This window comes from Colias croceus, chromosome 7 (assembly GCF_905220415.1).
Source record: "Colias croceus chromosome 7, ilColCroc2.1".
Taxonomy (NCBI): domain Eukaryota; kingdom Metazoa; phylum Arthropoda; class Insecta; order Lepidoptera; family Pieridae; genus Colias; species Colias croceus.
The window spans coordinates 8190947-8214203 of record NC_059543.1 but is presented as its reverse complement, the minus strand read 5'-3'; the positions used below and the strand labels follow the sequence as shown (position 1 = coordinate 8214203).

The window sequence follows — 23257 nt, the reverse complement described above, 5'->3', positions numbered from 1 at the left end:
ACGGGAGCGCATACGCTGTTACGTTACGGCAGACCGCGCTCCGCGCTTTAGGGAGTAGGATGTGTTGCGCTGCTCCGTCAGACACAAAATTACTAAAGTAGGTTTTTCCCGCGCGTAGTAGTCGGGAAGCCCACGATACTAGATTAGAATTGGTGGAGTAGACGATAACGAGATAATAAGGTCCTATAATGTTTCCACTTTGAGCGCTTTCAGCCTTTGCTACTCGACTACACGATGATCGCGTTCAAACGTAAAAAGACTAGCTTTCGTCCAGCGCAATTTTGTATTAGGACTCTTAACAATAACTAGATTATTCATAATCATCTTCTAAACAATTTAGTGAAAATAATTAACCAAATGTTTTCAGAACAACTCCTTAAGATAACATTCGCTTTTTATTAATTAAATACTCGTTTTGAGGTATCTACTGCTATATAAAAATATAAGTACAAAACTAACATTCTTACTATTAATTAAGAATAGTTATTAGTCTCAAAGATTGCATAATATTCAAAATCAACATAGGTTTAGTAATTCAATTTGTTACTTGTTACATTTTATTGCAATTGTGACAAATTAAGTACCTAACTCTTCTACGTCATTTTTAGTGAGGCCGACACATAGGTACCTCATGGACGCACCTACAACTAGAAACACAAAGACGCATATCCAATATCTCATCAGACTGACAAACAAAGGAAAACCAAGACTCATCTCTTCATTGCAGTATATTCCATAGACTATGTCTCAATATTAAAAACATGGATGCAAGCCATCTTTTTAATATTGTGCATTAAAATCACAGATTAAAATATTATCTAGAACTTGACACATTACAATATTATTATCTGTTAAATATTAAAATGATGACCACACTGAGAATGACTGTCTTCGCTGCTGAAAGACTTGTATCCATGGTTATGAATTAATTATTTAAAAAAAACTGTCTTCGTTGACATTTGACACTATATAGTGCAGTGCTGACAATGACAAATGACAGTGACAGACGACATTGACTTTGAAAATTTGTTTGTTGTTTACTTGATAATGATTTTCTGTGATGATTTTTTTATTGATGTGGGGTCTGGGGAATGTTTTAAATTAAAAGTTAAATATACAATAAAATATAACATATTAAAATTTAAAACTACAGTTATATTCCCTTAATTCTACAAATTAGGATAAATTATGTGGAAACGTTTACACAACTCCATGCCCTATTATTTACTATTTACACAACAAAACGATATTGATATAACAATAACAAATTATGTTAAAATATGGACTGTGCAATTTGATAAAGAGGGATTTATTTCTTGTTTAAAAGTGAGATTTTTTTTTGTTTTCTTTAAATTAGCCGGTTTACAAAAAAATATAATTAAATAATTATCATGTCTGTGCCTTTTTCAGGACAATAATTTTGCTTTAGAAATAGAATCTGATGAATTATTTAGAAATGGCATTCAAATGTTATCTCAACCTGAATATTTAAAATCTGTAGATGTTACATTTGAGGGAGATCAAATGAAACTGGCATTAGCAAGAAACTTCGGCTATCCAGTAAAAATCGTATTGAAGCTCAAACTGGGATCACATGATAAAGTAAGTTTGTCTTAAATATATCAGATAAACAATGAAAATTAAAAAGTGTATTCATCTGTTTAGAGAAAATATATTACTTAGTATGTTTGTATTGCACGCCTCATAAGCGAAGCATTGAGGTGGGTACTACTGTCACTTCACGCAAAACATCTGATTTTTCAAACTTAAAATGTCTTTATGTATCATACATTGCACTTGTAAGATAATACATACACACACATATTAAGAAAAAACACTATTTTTAACATTCATGATATTTTTGATGTCATTTTTGTTATTTAAACTAGTTAAAAAACAGTTTAAAAAAGTTCTGTCTTGGACGTCCGTGTGTCTGTATGTGCGGAGGATTTTCTTGTTAACAAGATAGCGACCGAAATACTTTACTAATCGAGTCTTTTTTTTTCTCTTACGCTTGAGTATGCTCAGGAATAGAACCCTTTCATTTTTCAGGGTCTGATTCGATGTGGTTTAATTGTTATTAAATAAACAAAAAAGATATCGACTTTTTTTTTTTTTTTAGTGTACTCAAAATTCACCATTATAAACTCGATTCTTTATACTAAAAGCCAAGGTTTAAAAAAATAAGTTGGTAGTCAGTCCCTTAAACTGCGCAGTTTCACATCTAGGTGGGGCCACAAGAAAAATAGCTCAATTATTACGGTACCGCTTTCTTTACTTTTCCAAATGTTTTATTTTATTTCTTTTTTATATTTATAGTCACGTACTCTTTATAAATAATCAATTTTATTGTAAAGGATGAGATTATGAGGCGTGCACTTTTGGATTTTCCAAACTATTTTTAACTTTTTCTACAATAGGATATTTTTATTACTGCTTGATTTGTTGATTGTTAAGCATTCTTTCCATATGTAAAGGTCAATAACTTGTGATTGCACTATCACTATCATAATGAATGAATTTTTCCCTAAATTGAATTGACCCGAAAGAATTTTCCCAGAAAGTTTTATGCCAGGACAATTATTGATTTTAATTTCATTCATTTACAGTTTTTTAACCTGGTAACTCAGCCGTTAATCAGAACAGTTCAGGATTTAAGAAACAGTGAAACCGAGTTGCGGAACTTGTTAAAATGCAAAGATAAAGAGATTGAAGAATATAAAATGGAAGCTGGTGAAATTTGTTTACGTAAGTTAGAGTTATCATCATATATTTATGTTTCCACTGCTGGGACATGGATCTCCTAATTCCTATGAAGGTACTGGCATAATAAACGCTAAATTTAAAAATTATGTAAAAAACATATTTAGTTCAGAGAGCCTACCTATTACAGCATTATGGAATATATGGAAGATAAAAACCCATGGAGGGTTGTCGCATAAAAATCACAGGACAGTTCTTTGACTTATTCTGATAATTAATATACAGTTACATATTTTGTCTTATTTTGTAATTAAATTGTAATAACTACTGACATTATTAAAAAGAGCAACTATGGCGTTTCTTGCTGGTTCTTCTCCATGGATTACTGCTTTGGTAAATGTTAAAATATGACATTTCAAAAGTGCTTCTTGAAGAAGTCTAATTGAATAAATAAATGTTTCAGTTTGAGTTTGAGGATACACACAAGTGCAGGTCGGCAGATGTCACATGTTGTTAAACTTTTGGTTCTTCAACTTGCCAGTTTCATACAATGTTTTCCTTCTATCTGTTGTAGATTCTAGAACTTAATTCATGAACCTTTCTAATAATTCTTATGAAAATATGTTAATTTTTTTTTTAACTGACTTTAAAAAAAAGGAGGAGGTTATCAATTCGGCCGGTATTTTTTTTTTATGTAGGTATGTACACCGATTACTCCGAGGTTTCTGAACCGATTTACGTGATCCTTTCTTTGTTCGATGCGGGATGGTGTCGAATTGGTCCCATAAAATTTTATTTGGATAGGCCCAGTAGTTTTTATTTTATGAAAGAAAGAAAAGAAATTTATTGCCAAAAAAAACACAGCCAAACACAGAATGAGCATTTTTGTCTGTAGGTATTTGTAAATTTTGCAAGTGCAAGTTTGAAGTTGGTTGTTTTTAACGCAGTTATCACTTGTTATTTGATGTAACAGTACAAATAACTTCCAGTAAATTTTTGCATTGATTGAAAAAATATATTTAATAATACATATATATATATTAAGTTCATAAGTGAATTATTTATTATTTTCAGGATACCTAAAAACAAAGCCATTTAATGATGTAGCACACATGGAGAACCACACTGCATTTGACATAAATTTTGGATCTTCTGATGTTTTAAATAATGTAGTGGAAGAAACCGCAAGCAGTTCTGAAGTTACTGTGTATGTACATTAGATTTAATCTTGCATGAAGTCTATATAATTTATATATATAAAAATGAAACCGGTTTCGCGTTGTCACGGCATCACGTGTGAACGGCTGAACCGATTTCGATAATCCTTTTTTTTATATTCCTTGAAGTACGAGGATGGTTCTAATGTAGAGAAAACGTAAAAATGTACCACGGGCGAAGCCGGGGCGGACCGCTAGTATGTAATATTAATGATGAAAGTACCAATCAACCTTATAGTAACTATGTCTTCTATTAGTCTTACTAACATGCATGATCATCCCATGCATGCTTACTGCACTATATTTCCTGTTAGGTTGGCTATTCTATCTTGAGTTTGGCTGGCCTGGCTGAGCTCTTTCTGTGCATGTTTTCATTTTAAACAACATGCCTTGAGGTACCTATTCTATTAAGTTGCCAAAAACTAATAATAAAATATAAGTGCAGTAGCTCTACCTTACATGTATTAGTAGTAGTATCCCATTCACAACAACAGTTAATATAATAAAAAGCTAGATAAATACTCTCATTTATACCCACCCGTTTTTATTTCAGGAAACAAGAAAAAATTGAACAGATCACTATTAAAACAGAGCCAGCTTCACAAGTCGTTAAAATGGAAATGCAAGTTGTTCCAGACGATGTTAAGCCAAACGTCGTAAAAAAGGAATCAAAAATAGCACCGAAAAAAAGAAAATTCACATTGAATATTTAGAGTTAAGTATTATGATGATATTATTTAAATGAATTATATATTTTCTTGACAGACTTGTTTGAAAGAATCTGTTGTTATTGTAGAATCGGACCAGAAACATAAGTGATCTATTTTGTAGAAAAGATTTCATTTATTATTTCACTGCCAGGAAATATTTATTTCTGTATATATTATTGTTTATATAGTAGTACAGTATTGAGTATAGACATGATCCATAAAATTATATTTCAATTTTATTTATAATTTAAACTGTAAGGTAAATATTCTAGACTAGTTTTTAGTGTGACGTAGATAGTAATATTTTATGTATACACCACTATTTTTTAATCAGTACATAAAATTTTACAGGGTGTTAAGTACCTTTAACCAATCATATTTGTGTAAGAAATAATTAAAAACACTAACAAACAGAAATGTCCCAAAATTGTCCACATAAATATGTAAAAATTGTTAAACCTATTCTTAGTCAATGACCCACACTAGGTATTGTGTTGTAATTTTCTAGCGTACGATTTCGAATAGGTCCGCTGGACAGCTCCATTGATAAATTCCGGCAAACTCGCGTCGAAGCTCGCCATCCTTCACCCCGCCACCCCCTTTCCCTCTGAGGCCTGCGCCCGCGTCGCAGTTCGCACTTCGCAGTTCGCACCCCAACGCCGAACGCGTTGCGACAACGGACAAACAGTGCCTAATTGTTAGCGGAAGTGAAAACTTGCTTTTTTTCGTCGCGTTTGTTTACGTTTTTCCTGGTACAATATCATATCAATTCATATCACGGGATTATGTACTTATGCTTCGTGCGTTCTTTTTGAGTGGAGAAAATGCGAGTGCAGCAGTACGTATGTACAGATAATAGTACCCGAGTCCCGAACGCTCGATCGCCAAATGTACGAACCGTCGTGGTAAATGCTTACCAGCAGGCGTTGTCACAAAATGCTAACGTGTAATGTACTAGCGTATTTTTAAGAGGATCCTCGACGTAGTACGAATGTCGAATAACGCTGCGGTTCATGAATTTCTCACAGCGGAGTTTGGATGTCAGTGGATCGGTCGAGGCGGGCCTGCTGCTTGGCCTCCTCGCTCACCTGATCTCACACCCTTGGACCTCTTTTTGTGGAGTGAAATTAAGTGAACAAAAGTGAGCCGGTTAGTGTCGAACAATAATTAAAACAGCGCATATTGGATGAAGTGAAAAGACAAAAAAACATATCTACTTACTTCTCTCGTTAAAAAACAATTTAATAAAACGTGCACGTCTGTGTATTGATAACGGTGGTGGACATTTTGAAGGACAATTTTATTATTGAAATACTTGTAAGGTTAGTTAAGATAATTGTAAATACCAGCTGATTCTAACTTCACACGCCAAAATCGTTTTTTCTTTCAATACAGATTAGGTATTGTAAAAACAGCTGATTCTAATTTATTAAACACGCCAAAATCGTTTTTTCTTTCAATACAGAGTAGGTATTGTAAAAAACAGCTGGTTCTAACTTCTTAAACACGCCAAAATCGTTTTTTCGTTCAATACAGATTAGGTATTGTAAAAAACAGCTGATTCTAACTTCTTAATTTATACGTCAAAATTCGATTTTGATATTGTTTGTTTTGTAATTGCATACCTACGTACCTATTTAATTTATTGTAAAAAAGTAATTATTCCGGTCCTAAGCCCGGATGAAGTATGAAGGGGAGATTTGAATTTAGGAAATTAAAATAAATAAAGTTAGTAACTACATCTCTTGTTTCATTTTATTGCCCAAGGTTAGGTAATACTATCAATGAATAAGTGAATGAACTTTGCAATGTGTCTATGATTTTAGTGAGACTTTCTTTAAATAAACATATGATTATATCTTTGCTATCTATCGATATTATGTAATTCTAACATCATGATCACGATAATAAAGTATTCGCTAACATGTCCTTAAAGTTTTTGTACTGATTTAAAAATAGTGGTGTATATGATGTGTATTGTAATGAATTACTAAGGTAGAGGGTATCAGATTATGTATTTATAAAAGAAAGTCAATATATATGATTGTAATAAAAATTTATTTTACATAGAACTGCCCATTTGCGCTGGTGTTAAAATTGTACAACGGCAATTCATTGGATTGTTTTGTAAATTTTAATTCACTATTAACTATAATAAGTACAATACTTGTTGAAAAATATAAAAATGAAAGTTTGGGTGGATAATCTGGAAGTATTGCAGGCCTCTATTCGAAATCTACTTCTATTGTTAAATCTAATCCATTCAAAGCCAGCAAAATAACCGGTGCTTGAAACTCTTTCTCATCGCAACTTTAATTACAATTTTTTATTCGCAATTACTTTTTTCTGATATTGCATCTTTATTTGTCAATCAATCCAATCCAATGAAGTTTCACTAAATATTACATTAATATTGAAGTGATTAAACATGCATTCATATATCGATACAATAGATCTACCGTTAGAAATTTTTTAAATAAATTATTTAAATTCGTAAAGGTGCTTTTCATTGTCTATCATAGTTCGTGAGCAATGAAGGCTGAGTATTACATTTTATTGCCTGAAGCCACATAAGGCTTATTTAATACATGTTTCTATTCTCTAGATTAAAGTCTAAGAAATTGCATAGATCTGGTATAAGTTAACGGTTGGTTTTATTCATCCTTTCTCAGCTCCAAATTAACATAACATAACGAATTATTTTGTATATCTCCAAAGGAGCTATAAATTTATAATTTAAAACACTGATGTTCCCAAAACGCACAATCTTATTATCGACAAGATGCGTGAATAAACTAGTTAAAAACTCTATTTGTATCTATTACATATTTCGAATCACATAACGAAACACCACTGGTCTACATCACCATGGCGCATAATTATCAATTCATTAATAAATATATATTTTTTAAATTAAATAATAATATGTAGACGAAAGTCTGATTTAAACAAAAGCAAATAAAAATATAATGATCATTGTCTAAAAACTAAAGGCAATGTATAACACTAATATTTACTACCCCATGGTGATATCTGCAGACCCCGCACCAAGACGTCTTAAAGCAGTTTTATTACCAGTCTGAAAAATGATAGCGCTATAGACTGTCTAGCGCCATCACTTTCCCACGCTAGCAATAATATTGCTTTTATACTTCATTGTAAAACCCCCCCTTCCTTATAGATGATAACATAATTGACTAAACAATGACAGGTTTTTATGAGAAGAGTTATTTGCCGTCACGTTTTATTTATCTTTACACACCATTTCCTCTTTTTGTATCATCGAGAGTGCAGTTGACAAACAGTCGGCTTAACACATTTAATATAATATGCATAAAGCGTGCGTACAGTCTATAATTGTGGATATAATTCCTTAACAAGCTATTTCTACCTTAATACGAGTACTCTACCATAATACTATCTTCAACTAAAACGGTAGAAGTTGCTTGCTTCGAAATCAACCAGACACACCCAATGAAACCATATCTTCTAAAACGGTTTAGACCACATTCGATTATACTGATAATGTATCTAAGCATATATAGCTAACAACAGGCTTAAAATATCTTTTCCCAACCTTATCCAATCTACTCTTGAATTTCAACTAGCTTATGGTAGCCATTCACCTGTTTTTATACTATTCATTCGAGTTTTAAAGGCTACCATTCATTAGGTACCTGACCGAACCCTGTCTTATTTCTCACCGATTCCGTAAGTATTTTGCTATATTATTTAATAGAAACATAATCTAACAGCTACACTTTGATACGTCTGTCTCAGATTCAGATGGCTTAATGACGTTGTCCCTTTCTTTCAGTTCGAAAGCATCCGCCTGAAAAAGAAATAAGAATCGAATTTACTTATCTATATCAATATGGATTAAGAACTAAGGTACTGCTCCAATTTATTTTTTTCTGAAACATACTAAATATTTTCGTTGAGCGTCGATATTATTTTTAAATCATATAAAAGTTATTTAATACGTAGCGTAGCAGTAGCGTCGCGGTAGGGAAACATAACGTAAACAATGGATTAAATTGATTAATAGTTCTTAGTAGTATTTTTTGTGCAGGTAGAAGATATTATAATTTTGAAAACACTCTTTTATTAATGGTTACTCTATTACCTTTGAATCTCTGTATTCCCTTATTCTCCTCGCTAATGTAAGGAAAGCTTCCTCAATATTTATATTATTCTTGCAAGATACTTCAAAGAACGGCATATCAAAATCGTCAGCAATCTGTAAAATCAAATAAATTGAATGTTAATTGCAACATGTATTAAAAAGCTTTCAAATGCGAAATTGCTATTTCAATGCGAAAGGCGAATGAAAATGTTCATGATTCATCGACATAATTATACGCTTTTACTGTGATTCATAGAAAACATCGTTAAATGGGACACTAATGCATTGCAGTGAATTCATAAGAGACTCATTTCTAATTCATGTTGTTAACATCAATAAAAACTTAACTAAATCTATAACTATTCATGTGAGTACGTACATATTTATAATTTTTAAAGGCATAATTACATAATTATTACGTTTTAAAATTTAGATAGACATTACTCAATACAAATTTGTATTGTTATCTTCAAATAATTTTTTTTAAATAATTAAAAATTGTAAGTATATATTAGCTAGAACATTTACCACGAACTATTGTAATTTTAACTAACCTTCTGTCCTCTTTCCTTTGGTACAGCTCTGTGATTTTCGTGAACGTCACACTTATTTCCAACTAGAACTTTGATAACGTCTGGCGATGCATACTGAAAATGGTTTAATAAAGTGTATTAATATGCTCTATTATGTATAGGTATGCACTATTAGGTATATTTTGTTAGGAATTTTTAAGAATGTCAACTTTCACCTCCATTCCATCCTTGAGGACAAGAATATGATAAAAATTAATGATTGGTGACAAAATAACTGGTTATGTAAAAATATTTCTTTGAGTACTTATCAAAAGCTTATTTTAAATTTAAATCACGCCTCTCTTAAAAATGATATGCCTGACAAAAACTGTTGACGATGTTGTCTAATAAAATTGCTACTTTACGTGCCACAGGAGTAAGAATTTCTAATAACGTCCATAAATATTTTTATAATCTACTATTTTTAAATAACATACGTATCAATCGTTTCTCCAACTTTATTTAAGATAACATAAAACTATTATTCAACATACCTCTTGAATATTCCTTAACCAATACGACAAATGGTTAAACGATTCCAAATTAGTGATATCATACATCAGTATAATGCCCATTGCCCCTCTGTAATAAGCAGTTGTGAGGGTCCTGAACCTCTCCTGTCCTGCGGTATCCCATATTTGAAGTTTTATTGGCACTCCGTCTAAATTGATAATTTTTTGTTTGAAGTCTATCCCTGTAATTAAATAACCAAGTTTATGAGTACTAATTCAACTTCACCAGAATTCAATTATTAAAACAATTTTGTCAATAAAACCAACTTTTATAGCTTTAATTATGAACGTTATTATAATATTATTAAACGTCTAGACCCGTTCATAAAGTTTTACGTCCCTTTTATTAAATTAGTTTTGCACAAACGCTTTAATTTGATATTATAAAGAGGAATACCGGTGTGGAAGGTTTACATAATAATAACATAGGCATGCATACTTTAATATCTAATTACTAGAAAGATTAACTAGAAATTAGTACCAGCATGTACTGTACGTACAGTTGTAGTCAAGCTGTACTGTATACCTACATGTACAGCTTGACTAAGTACCTACTTTTTTTTTCTTACTTTTGTGCTTTATTTAAAAAAATGGTAAAATAATACCTATAAGATATTAACAATTTTTCTTTTTATTTATGAACGTTTCAAATTAAGTTTGAATTGTCATCGTTTTGTTCAATGAAGTATAAGTATTAAGTACCTATTATTAGTACTTTTTTATAGATAAGTTCCAAAATATGGCATTAAAAATACTGGATGAAGTTCATTAATGAAATGCAGCCACTTAATATTTTGTGTTGCCGTAAATTACTTGTATATAGGTAATATAGTAATAATACATCAATACTTATACTCGATAAATCAAAATTAAACAGTCGTAAATGGCATTGTTCTTCGTTCTATAGCTTATTGTTCTTGCAATATCCGCCTTCATAATATCCTTAGTTCTTCATATTACAAAGAGGTTCTAAACAGCATCACCACAGTCACAAAGGCCAATAAAATATAAGAAGTAAAAGTTTACTCACCTATTGTGGATATGTAAATATCGTAATATCTTTCGTCACAATATCTATGCACAATACACGTTTTTCCTACATTCGAGTCGCCTAAGACTAGCAATTTATAAGTAGCTGAAAAATCTAAAGCCATATTTTTTTGTTTACTTCGTTCCGAGAAGGCGGGTGGCAGCCCAAAACATCGGCTGAACTGTCAAAAGTGAGAAAAATCGATGAAGGTAAGAGCGCATGTGCAGGATGCGGGTAGTGGGTACACCCCTGTCTAACGAGAAACTTGTTGCAAGGCAGGGTCACATATCAAAGACAAATCCACAGCTGACGCGAACGGGATTGATAATAAACTCGGATTTGCTCAAAGATAAATAACATATTACGGCTTTAGATATTTTACGTAGGTTGACGCATTTTGTATTGAATTTCATATATATTTACGTAGGAAAATCTAATATTTAAGCATCAAATTCAAACGAAATTCCACAGCCAGATTAGGTATCCAAGTCATAAAGTCCCTTCCGGGTGCTGTGGGTGTTGTAGTTACATTAACAGTTCCATTTATTTCACTTAAATCCCTTGCATATCTTAGCGATTCATCTCGCTAAACCCTGTAGTATGTAAATGCCTTATGTTTGTATTAATGCGGCTTGCTGGAACTGTAGATCGACTATCAACCTCTTTGTTTACCTCTGTTTGTGCTTTTTTCTATTTTTCATCATATATCCCAGCGTGGCTCAAGGGCGACATTAAATAGCGAGCTTTTATTGAAATTTATGAACTGTTAAGATAAAGCGAATTCATGTAGAATTATTGTAATATTTAAATAAAATCTTGCCACATTGAATTAATTGATAGCGGTGGTATTTCCTGTAACTTAAACCATGCAATTAATAATCGTGTATTAAGTAAACATGATGCTGTCTGTTTGGAGAGTGCGGGTGAACAAAAGGTTACGGCAGGTACAAAGGCGGTAGAAAGGTTTCCTTCATTTCGTAAATAATAAATTGGAGACATCCCAGTGCGATCCTGGCGCACGTAACTCAACTACGTGAGGCGTTTGCCCGACGCACGTTCCGGGTCGCACGGTAGCCGCTAAGTCACCATACATTACATTCTCACAGAGCGGCTTCTACAGCTTCATTTGTCAAAGAACCGCAAACCAGAACGCCGCAGTCACTGCCACCGCATGATGTATTGTAAATAGCTGCAATTTTGACACCGACGTTATGTTTGCCATTCATAGCGAGTTATGCTTTGCCTACTGGTTTCATGCTTTCCTATAATTTAACTGCTCGAAATGAATGTATATTTGTTATACAGCTCACAGCAGGTGGATTCATTTAGATTAATTTCTTGACACACAATAATTCCTTAATTGGATTATTGGCATTCGCTGTCAAGTTTAAATAAAAGCTATTCTCAATAGATCGATAGTTTCTTGTTTGAAGTTTATCCCTGTAATTTCGTCTTAGTAATTCCTCGAAATATTTCATGGCACCATTATGTCTAAAACTTATTCATTCACCTATCACCTACTTGTCTCTAACTGCTGGGCTAGGAATGACTGCGCATCTTTTCGGACATTTCTTTGCCGTCATCGGCCTCTTTAATATCATTTAAACTATCACTTTCGGTCCTCGAGTGCTCTATTGTTTGCGATATGATCTTTTTTCGCTTAATGAGTCCGCAGTTCCGGTTGATCGTTATTCGTTACCCAATAGTGACGCACTTGTGGGAACTTCCAGTTAAGAAACCGACTCCGGTTTGTGGGCGAACACTGCAATAGATACTTTCTTCACTAATACCTGATTAATCGAATTTCATAACTGCTTGCATATTTTTAACTGTGCAACAGTAAACGCAATGATATTTATAAATGTTGATGCATGAAAGAGCAATAAAATATTTCATACTCTTTGACTGGATTCGAAACATCGTGAGATAAGGTGGCAATTTATTCTCGACTTAAGTAAAGAGCAATTCATTTTCATTATGGTGCATCTATTTTTATTTCGTAGCGTAGTTTGAAAGGCTCGGAGGTCGGTGAAGCTGAGGTCAGATCGGGTTCGAGCGGCGGGTTCCGGGAATGTGTGTGACACGAGCATGTATTGTTCGCAAATTGCTTCGCGCAAGGTCTCTTGTAAATGTCAGTTTCGTCGGCGCCGGCGCCGCCTTGTCGTCCACCTCTTAATAGCAATGTTTTCGCGTAAACGGTTGCTCTAAATCCGGCTGCAATACTTTTATTACCACCTGCACTGTTTTATAGATTCACGTTAATTAACATGTATAATTTAATTTAATTAAAAACACATCCGGCATTGACATGTAATTTAAACCGATTTTCTCCTTGAAAACCAAAACCTTTCTACAATTTCTTAATTAGTAATTATTATCTACACTTTAAATATTTATGAATTCGTATATATAGTTTCAAAAACATTCTACGGTACGATTCTTCTGAGTTACGGAAAAATCAGGAAAGCTTTCTTCACCGTCTTGTACCCCTGTTTGAACGCCGGTTTTTTATCAACAATATACAAAATATTATTACCACTAACCTAAATTTATGTCTAGTAAAAAAAAAAAGTAAATCAGTTTTTATTTTTATGAAATTTAAATTTCCATTTATTTTAAAATTAGATTGCTTAAACATTATATTTTGATGAGTCAATATTCGACAAGAGATCTTACCTTTGTCGTTCCTACTAAATGCCAATAAAGATAACCTTAATTGAGGTACCCTATGATCAAAGGGGTCATTATTTATCGAAGATTCTTTGATTGATGCTTTAGTATTTTAGGCAAAATCATGATTGTTATTCCTAAAAGTCATTAAATCATTTAAATTAATATCAATTTAAGTAAGAAGGCAGTATACAAAAAGGAATAGTTACGTGTTGCTTAATCTGATGGTACATATGTTAGTTATGATTTTATTTTATTAATTAGTAGTAAGTTCTTACCTAGATATGAAATATAATACATAATATTATAATAATAAAAAAAATTCTTCCCGTTTTACAACTACAACCTACCGACGAAGATCGTAAAATTATATCGAGTAATTTATAGGTAACGAGACTATTATTCGCACACGCTAATTTATTGTATTCCAGACAAGGTAATAAAATCACTAGTTTTATGTTCACAAATATATTTTCGAACCATGATCCTGTAAAGGTGATGAAAGGTCGACATCATGTTGACAATAAGAAAAAAAAGTGAATGATTCTGACGTGATTGCGATAGCCCGACGAAATGGATATTAGTGTTGGCTAATTTAAAACACTTAAGCATTCATTACACAACCATTTCTTAAGATAAACATATTACCCGATAGGAGTGACGTAATAAAACAAACACGGTCACTACGGGTTCATTAATAACCATAAATCTCTGTAGATTCGCAATATGGAGACAAATGATTGTCGCAATACTTAACGTAATACTACCTAATAATTAGTAAACTCACGATCTATCCTACTTTCCAAGTGTCTTCCGATCAGTATTATCGATCTTTCTCCGATATCGATCTTTGCGATTAATCGCTTCGATATACACTAAATACAATTTATAAGGAACGGTTCCTCATAGTCTCGTTATACAATACCGTACAAGCCTTAACTACATACATTTTTAAAGTTTTTATATAAGAAGCATAAAAGGTTAATAACTTTAGGCCTGCAATATTTCGGCATGCATCGTTATATAGTTCATTATTATTTTATGAGCAATAAAAAACGAAATTTTTATCAAGTGGACATTGTGATATCCGAATAAAATGACTTGTATGACACAATGACGGACTCGTATTCAGGCTAGCCTAAATTCCACAGCTGTCTGACAATCACCTGCCCTCTTGGAGGAAGCGCGTGTAATCAGTGTATATTTGCTCGCAAATTGAAAAGTGTGTCGCTAGGTATGTATCGCGCCGGTTATATCATCAACATTCGGGCCAATGTCCCGCCACCGATCCGCCTGGAGATCCGCTACGTGCAAATATCAAGTGTTAAATTCCTAAGTACATTTCACTCTTCACTGGATTACGCGTGTTTGTACAACTCACCATATTGAGGCGTGAAATCTTTGTTTGCCGATTCGATGTAGAATGACTTTGACAAATTTGTCGTGTGTTGTGGGAGGCAGAGATTCTCACCCATGTACCTTACTTATAAGTCTGACTTAACTTAATCATAAATATTCCGCTTATAGACAAATATGGTTTTTTAAACGCCGAATGCCGATTCAGTCGAATTTAACTTTCCTCGTCGTTTTGGGTTTCCCTTATTACATACAAATATTTGGTTCAATGTTAAACATGGGTAATAAATTTAAAATTACAATCAGATATGTTTGCAGAACAAATATTTCGAGCATGCGGGTCACCTGAATTCGCAATAGAGGTCAGTTGGATAATCCCCGTGACAAAATGTTCAACAGTAAACTATCGCAAGGTAATTGGGGCGCATCGCAATTACGATCTTAACTGGCTCATAAACAATCCCATCTTTTATTTGTTTACCCGTCTGGCGCAGAATTAAAGTGATCATTAATTGGTCTAGTTATTGTTTTAACGGATGATGTAACCGGCTAGACCAGGGTCGTGAAAGATTGCAATCGTAGTTTCGGCACGATCCCTAATAATGTATTATGCCCTTGAAGTTATGAACTTTATATAGAATCTCAGATCTAGATAATTTACATGGTAACATTATATTTTGTTTATAACGATACCCATTATAATATTCATAAGAACATGCGATTTGTTTTGGTTATTTTCTTGACTTGACTTCACAAATAGGACAGCATAAAATATAATTAGGTCTGTATGGTATTTCGATAAAAGTAACAATGCTTTTGTACATTTACAAATGTTTATCACAAATGTAAATAAGTCTTAAAAGGTATGAAAAAGATTGAATTGAAAAGAAGCATCCGTGGGCGTGCATATTGTAAAACCAACAATCTGAACAAACCATTCAAGTGCAGAAATTATACGCGCAGGATAATATGTGAGTGTTTACTCAAGTGAAATATTCCTTAATGCTTTCGACACACAGAATGCAAATATAATGCTAATCTTGTGCGTAGGCAGTAAACTAAGAAACTATTTCGAACACGGCTGATCGAGAATCGCTTACTGGATTTACGTTGTAGTTTACACACTGTGAAATCTAGCCATTTGTTTTGTAAGAATGCAGAGATAAGCCGTATATTTTTACTGCATCTTACTGATCTTAATAGAACAAAATAACATATGCATAATGTTTTATTGTCTTTATATTTTACGTTTTAGCTTGAGCTGTATTATGCGCTATCAGATCATAGCTTGCGTTGGTAGCCTGTATGACGAAGACATTATTACTATAGTCATATTATTTCTCGGGGTACAAGGGCTCGCAGGACGATATTATGCTAATATGCCATTCAAGTGGAAGGCAGGCGCGCAAGCACTTGTCTTGTTGGCGCCCCGTACAACCTACATAACTCATTGTTGGCGAGACTACATTATTGGGATTTTGACGATAAATTGTTTACTATATGGTAATTTTTGTTTATACGATTATACCACTGCTACTGCGCTTGCGAAATAACATACTTTTGATTTGTTTCGTATCACTTGGATATACCATTAAAGTTTCATTTTTTAAATATCTAATCTGAAATTATCAACCCAACCTAGCACTTAAGTGACATTAAATCACAAATCCACTGTTAAACCAGACTATTCAGGTCGTATGATAACAATAAATTTACGAAACTATAAAATTTATGTTGCCAAAAATATTTTCCAAACGTTATACAATCATACTTTCGTAACGCGGAGGTTTATTTTCAAGATCGATTTCAAAGACGATAAATAAATTTTATGACAGTAATTTATATCGGAGCCTCTGGACGTATTCAATCGGCGAGACCAATACGAGATTATTTCGATAGTATCACGATAGTGACGATGGTTCATTCATAACCGTTGTCGTGGTGATTAGGTGTGTTTACCGAACAATGGTTTATTGTGCAATTATATTATTATCTTATTATTATCTGTTGCATTTCATCTCCATCGACTTCAAGTGTCTGTACTCCGTACCCACGGTTACTTCCTCAAACATTCAGCGTCTGACGGATACATTGAGGCAATCATAACAAGTGACTTTTGACATTGTTTAATCAAAAGCACCGTGCGATGTCTAACAATGACATGACGTTGGTATTTGTTCTCTTATGTCATCAAAATCATCAATTGGTACAACAACGGTCTACCAAAGTTGTGTAAGCGCATCCGTTTAGTTCAATGACATTGAGGTCGTTATATCGCATACCGTTGGATAGTATTTTTCTTTTCTATGCATTAGAATAAATCATACTATGAGCATCATCACAGCTAATTATTGCATATGAATTTATGGCCTTGTGGCTGCTTGAATTCGTTTGGTATTGGAGAACTAAAAGCAGTTTCTACAATCATCCTCGATCTATTTACAATCAGATAAAAAACTGCTGAAAAGATCATTGTAGCAGTTAATATTATTTTATCACTTTCTACGAGTTATTAAAACAATTACCTAATTTACGTGGAATTTAGATAAGTATTACTCTACTATTGTAGGATGTTCAGACTTGAGATATTCCATTAAATCAAAATCTGCTCTAACACACCCCTTTACATGTAATATTCTATTGATATGTTATTTCAAGGATAGCAACATATCCATATTATTTCTAGATACACAACATAACATGGCTCCAACAACTTATGTTTCAATAGCCGCGTCCAGACCGACCGAGCGCGGCTCGCGAGTCCCGCTCGCGAGCCAATAGTTCGGCCGGTGTGGACGGCGCTCGGGCTTCCTCGGGCACACGTTGGCTCGGCCGAGCGCCGCTCGACCCCGAGCCATGCGTTGTCGGTTTTTGGCGATGCTCAAAGGCGGCTCAGTCCGAGCTGCTCGCCCGGTGTGGACGGACTTAACGACGCTCGCGAGCCAGAATCAAAAATGGATAATGAAGACAGTATTCGCTTAATACAACTTTACGGAAGCTTCAAAATGTTATGGGATTCGAAAGATCCAGATCATTTAAATAAAAACAAGCGAGAAGATTCGGTTTGGTACAATTTTTTAATCCAGAGTTTTCGTTTCTTTTTTCTTTTTTTTTATGATATATCCAGACAACACAAGCGCCGCAGCAGCTAATAATACGTGGTTTTCCATCGTTAAACGTTATACGGAGAGAAACTGAATGCTCAAACCGGCTCACCTTAGCTCGCGAGCGCGGCTCGAAACTTTTCACAATTAGCTCGGGTGCCACGGCTCGCGAGCAGGAAGTCTGAGCGCGGCTCGCGAGCCGCGCTCAGCCGGTCTGGACGCGGCTAATCACGCAATGTTCCTTTAACATAATATAGGTGACTATAATATGTACCTAGTTCCTAATTGTTAGATGATTTTTCTCTCACAAATTGCACTTGTACCTCATTCATATGGGATTTTTTATGTCTATTTTATAAGTATGTATCTGTTGTATTTAAATCGGGCTCAGTTAGATATTTTGCAAAGGTTCAATTTTAAATCACAGTCCTCATTTAATCATCAATATTCATTTGCGAGAATTAGAACGTTGAAAAAATTTTGACGAATATTTTATTTAGCATAATCACTTTCATTGCTTGGTCCAATAAAATATAGCCTTCACCAAGCAACTACATTAATAAATATTATGTTGTAATCACTCGCGCATAAATCTATACTAGCTAAAGCCTCCGTGCATAAATCAATTTTGTTTTTTTTTTCGTCCTATGAAGCTGCAGAGTATTTCGTGATATCAACACCGTAACTTATGCAACTGGTATGATTTTGACTGGTTTATAGAACCAGATAATATTATGATATATGAGTTAGCAAACAGTGCTCGTGACGTGGTCTAATCATATCGGGTTAAATGGCTAATGGGCACTAATGGATATAATCAAAGGAGAGGATCGGACGAATGCCGACTACCACAGTCCACACCGGAGAAAGTGATTTCGCGTATGTTAAGGCTTAGTCCACGCATATTTTTCGTCTTATCGCAATAAATTAAGGTAATTTACATTATGAAAGCGAATTGATAAGTTGTGTGACATGCGAATGCACTTTTGTTGCCCGCTTTCAATTCCTTTTAGTCATTTTCAATATATATTAATGAATTAAACTACTGAACCAATTTTCATGAAATTTGGTATGGAGATATTTTGATACCCGAGAAAGGATATAGGCTACTTTTTATTCCGGGAAAATGACGCAATCCCGGAAATCCCACGGGAAGGGGAACTATGCGGGTTTTTCTATCACTGCGCGCGGCGAAGCCGCGGGCGGAAACCTAGTGATATCTAAATTCACGGTTTTGAACGAAGTCATACTTATATTTATTCCAAATTCTTATTATATTAGAATAAGTTTAATAAACTTATTCTAATACAGTATACGAATTGAGTGATTAAATCATTAGTACATACCTAGATATTGTGTTCAGTTATTGTAATTTTTTTGTAATTATTTTTGGGTCAAACACATTTAGATATATTGCTTTATTAAATGTACAAACGAATAGACATTTTAATGTTTTGCAAATAAAGTAATATTCCATTCATAACTTTTTAAATTAAAAAATAATTATAAATCTAGCGATGATCGATGCGACGTTCAACATAATATTATGGTGTTTTCGATATTTGAAAAGTTTAAACATTTCTAATTATTGTATAGTTGTTACTTTCAATCATTTATGTAAATAAATTATTGTTATATTCTGTGGTTATATGAATGCTAACACGGAATTGAAAAATTTCATCGTCATCAAAACTAAAATGTCTTACAAGGATATTTCTTAGCGATAAGCATATTAATTCCTAATCAGAGAGACAAAAAAGCTTAAAATTTAAAATTTATAATTAGTGGTAACTGAATACCAATAACAGTGCCCGAATAGTGCTATGTACACTACGTACAAAAATATAAATTAAATCTGCACTATTCCAATTACTATCACTATTAAAGCGATCTCTGAGTTACGTAACGGACGGGTCACATTTCGTGATCCATGTCTCTGGAATATGATTTCGGTAATTAGACAATATTAACATTTTGTGTGAGGTAACAGTCGTGTGGTTGATCTGATTAGCGCATGCGCAATGATTTCTACATGTCAACGTATTGTGAAAAGGTAGGAGCTAGTTTGGGAATCCTCATTGTGATTATTTTATTGTAATATGAATGTTTCGTTACACATTCATTGATTGGTATTCGTAAGCAGAAAAATAAGGAGTCTTCAGTCAAAATTACCCCATACACCAAAAAAGCTCTCGATGACTATATAGTAGCTAAAACGCATAGCGAATTAAAAAAAAGCATTAACCATTTTATATTTCTGCCTTTTATTTTTTACATTAACCTAGTCACGACACACGCAAAACACTTTTATACCCATAATTTAGTTAAAACGTTTCCGCAATATATCCAATCAATCCTCTTATACATTTAAAAGTTACACCACATGTTTATGAAAACTTTTATATTACACAATACATTGTTTTCTTTGTTCCACTAAAGGTCTTTTAAATGGCATAAAGTTATTAAATTGTGACCTTCACAGTTTGATGTTAGCACGATTAAAACTTTTCAATTCACCTTAACAATTTTGTTAGCCATTCATTAACGACCTTGCTGGCCTTAAGAAAGTTAGTACCGATTGATTGACTAATACATGATAATTTGATTTAACATTGAGTTATCAATTCGGCGAAGCTTAATTAAATATTGTGTTGATAACAAAACTATTTGCCATGTACTTGCAAAATGTATTAACTATGATAACTTTGTTTAAAGGCCTTAGCAACAAAGCGGTATGAAAACGTTAATATAAGAACTTCTCAAAGAATATCTATTAGCGTTGACATATTGATGGATTCAGTATTATGAGTAGGTACATGCTGAAGAAACATATCCTTAAACACCATTTCCTGTGTATATGTATAAGTATATAGGGATGTATTTTTGTGGCTTCATAAGGGTGGCATATTGTGGTTTCCTGCCTGTCACTTGATAAAAACCGATAAGCCTTGATAAAAACAAACTGATTAATATTGATTGCGGTTTTCCCTCACAGCTACTATAATATAAATAAACATAACCTAATTCCTTGCTATATAAAATACGAGTTCAATTCAATACCTACAAAAATGTGTTACGTGCTACGGAAGTATTTATCATAAACGTCTATTCTGTCAAATGCGATTCTGTTATTCAACACTACGTTAATGCCGACAACTTCAGACCTTAATACGAGCAGGCGTGGTTTACACATGTCAGTGCACAAACATTCGTAACATCGATATGATATAAGCATTTGGCTAATACATAATGTTTACGGCATTAAGGTGATGTGAGATCGTTGAGCGTTAGCGATCATACAGTATCTGTCAAAACGTTTTGACAGGCTTCCGATTGCCAAACTGACAGAACTGTGAGTGCCGAAAATGCCACTCATTAACTGCATCCGACAGTACATTACCTGCCTGACTTTCATTTGTTATACAAGACATTATTTGCATAATATTGTATATTGATATTAAGTAATCTATGAATAGATATAGCCGATATTTTAATCTCGTTCAAGTTATGCATGATGTTAATGAAGTTTTACGTCTTCATAACGGTACTAATGTTTCTTTTTATCCTGAGAATACATAATAGTTTCTATATCTAGACCATTATTTAAGTAAGATTATAACTTATTATACAATTTTAGAACACTCTACTTATGCAGTACTTTAAAACATCTTCAATCTATTTCGCTCACCTAAATAGGTAATTAATGTAATCTTAGTATAGTACTATAACTATTATCTGTGGAGTTATTAATTTATTTATTTATACGAGTTACCTACCTTAAAGCTAATTAATGTTTACAGATATTGAACGCTAATTACAAGGTGGTGTACCTTTAATAAAAATTTATAATTATTTATAAGAAATGAATTTTGTTTTTCTGTTATTGTGATCAACCCCTTGATGGACCACCTCTACATAACCACAGCTGTAATAATATTATGTACATTGCAAAATATTTCATGTCCTGTCATTGCAATTGTACATGGCTCGTCTGTCACGATATCTTATTACTTAACCCATGTCTTTATAAGACGTATCGCTGCTTCAAAGATAATAACAATATCATGTTATGCTTTCAAAAATTCACAATAATTTATTTTGCATTATTTTAATTTAAGCAAACATGACAAAAACCTTCCAACTTCTAAGAATTAAAAGAATGAGTGAAGACCACTAAATTGTTTAATTCAGTACACTGTACAGCCACGTACAGCCTTCTAAAAGAATGTAGCTTCCCACACAATTACTTACCTTGCTTCTTTTTATCGCTATACAAAACCCACAAATGCTCTCGAGTCCTTTTTTCTACAATAAAAGCTCAAAGCAGTTAATACTAGTGCACAATGAGCACAGGCGTGACAAGATAACATCTAGGGAACTCTGTGAAGCTTAAATTAAATAAATATCACATTGAAAACGCTCCGTATAGCCTTAAGGACGGTATTAAGCATAATTACGAAAACATTCAAGTTTCACTCGGCGGTGTAAGAAAATTCTTGAACAAAAAGACCTTTTGTTGTGTGAATGCATTGAAACAGCGCGGCTTTGATAAATTGCGTGGCGTGCGTAATTTTGCACCTATTTGCGATACTCAATGGTCGCAATACTATAATGAGATGTTTTCCCGAGGCGGTTTGATCGACATTCGCTGGAATTGCTTTGAATCCCTTGTGGTTATTTACTGTGAAGTTTATTTATAGATTGCGCACTATTCATGTTACGACTCTATATTTACCATGCTCGTTTTATGTGTCGCTTTGCACTTAATGCAGAAATACTTAATCAATATTATTAACGCTTTATGTTATTGTGACGTTTAATTAATAGTCGTACATAAATATTTAACGTTTTTACCTTTTATATTGACGTGAGATATCTTGTTTTGAAAGTTAATTGATTAAAATTTATTACAGTCCATCTGAATACGAATTTATCAATTCACGGTAGTTAAGTAAATCATGAAAGTGTTTACTGGGATAAATAAACCGAGTTAATAATTTGCCGAGTAAAGATATGTTTTAATCAGTAGAGATAAATAGTATAATTTTTGTAGTTGATACTTATAAAGGTCAAATTGTCTGTAAATATGTAATTAAAATCTCAGTAAGTTACTAAGACTTAATATAATTGTTGGCAAATTCTTGTGGGGGAAATAATTAATAAATTAATAATTATTTAATAAAAAAATAAATTAATAATTATTTAATTATTATTAATTATTTAATTTTTCTTGATTATATCTGTTACGTGTTTCACC

General features: G+C 33.1%; 2 protein-coding genes across 2 annotated transcripts; one reads left to right on the top strand and one right to left on the bottom strand.

The window, feature by feature from the left end:
* Positions 1 to 1069: 1069 nt before the first annotated feature.
* Positions 1070 to 4938, top strand: LOC123693123. Its single transcript, XM_045638086.1, has 5 exons — positions 1070 to 1326; positions 1411 to 1602; positions 2610 to 2748; positions 3778 to 3910; positions 4474 to 4938. Exons 1-5 carry the CDS (start codon positions 1189 to 1191, stop codon positions 4631 to 4633), a joined length of 762 nt encoding a protein of 253 aa, XP_045494042.1. The 5' UTR covers positions 1070 to 1188; the 3' UTR covers positions 4634 to 4938.
* A 1731-nt stretch (positions 4939 to 6669) lies between these two features.
* On the bottom strand, positions 6670 to 11147 carry LOC123693124 (ras-related protein Rab-8A). The gene is made up of 5 exons (XM_045638087.1): positions 10871 to 11147; positions 9823 to 10022; positions 9311 to 9403; positions 8757 to 8870; positions 6670 to 8462 (listed from the first exon to the last, which is right to left on the bottom strand). Exons 1-5 carry the CDS (start codon positions 10992 to 10994, stop codon positions 8379 to 8381), a joined length of 615 nt encoding a protein of 204 aa, XP_045494043.1. The 5' UTR covers positions 10995 to 11147; the 3' UTR covers positions 6670 to 8378.
* Positions 11148 to 23257: the final 12110 nt, after the last annotated feature.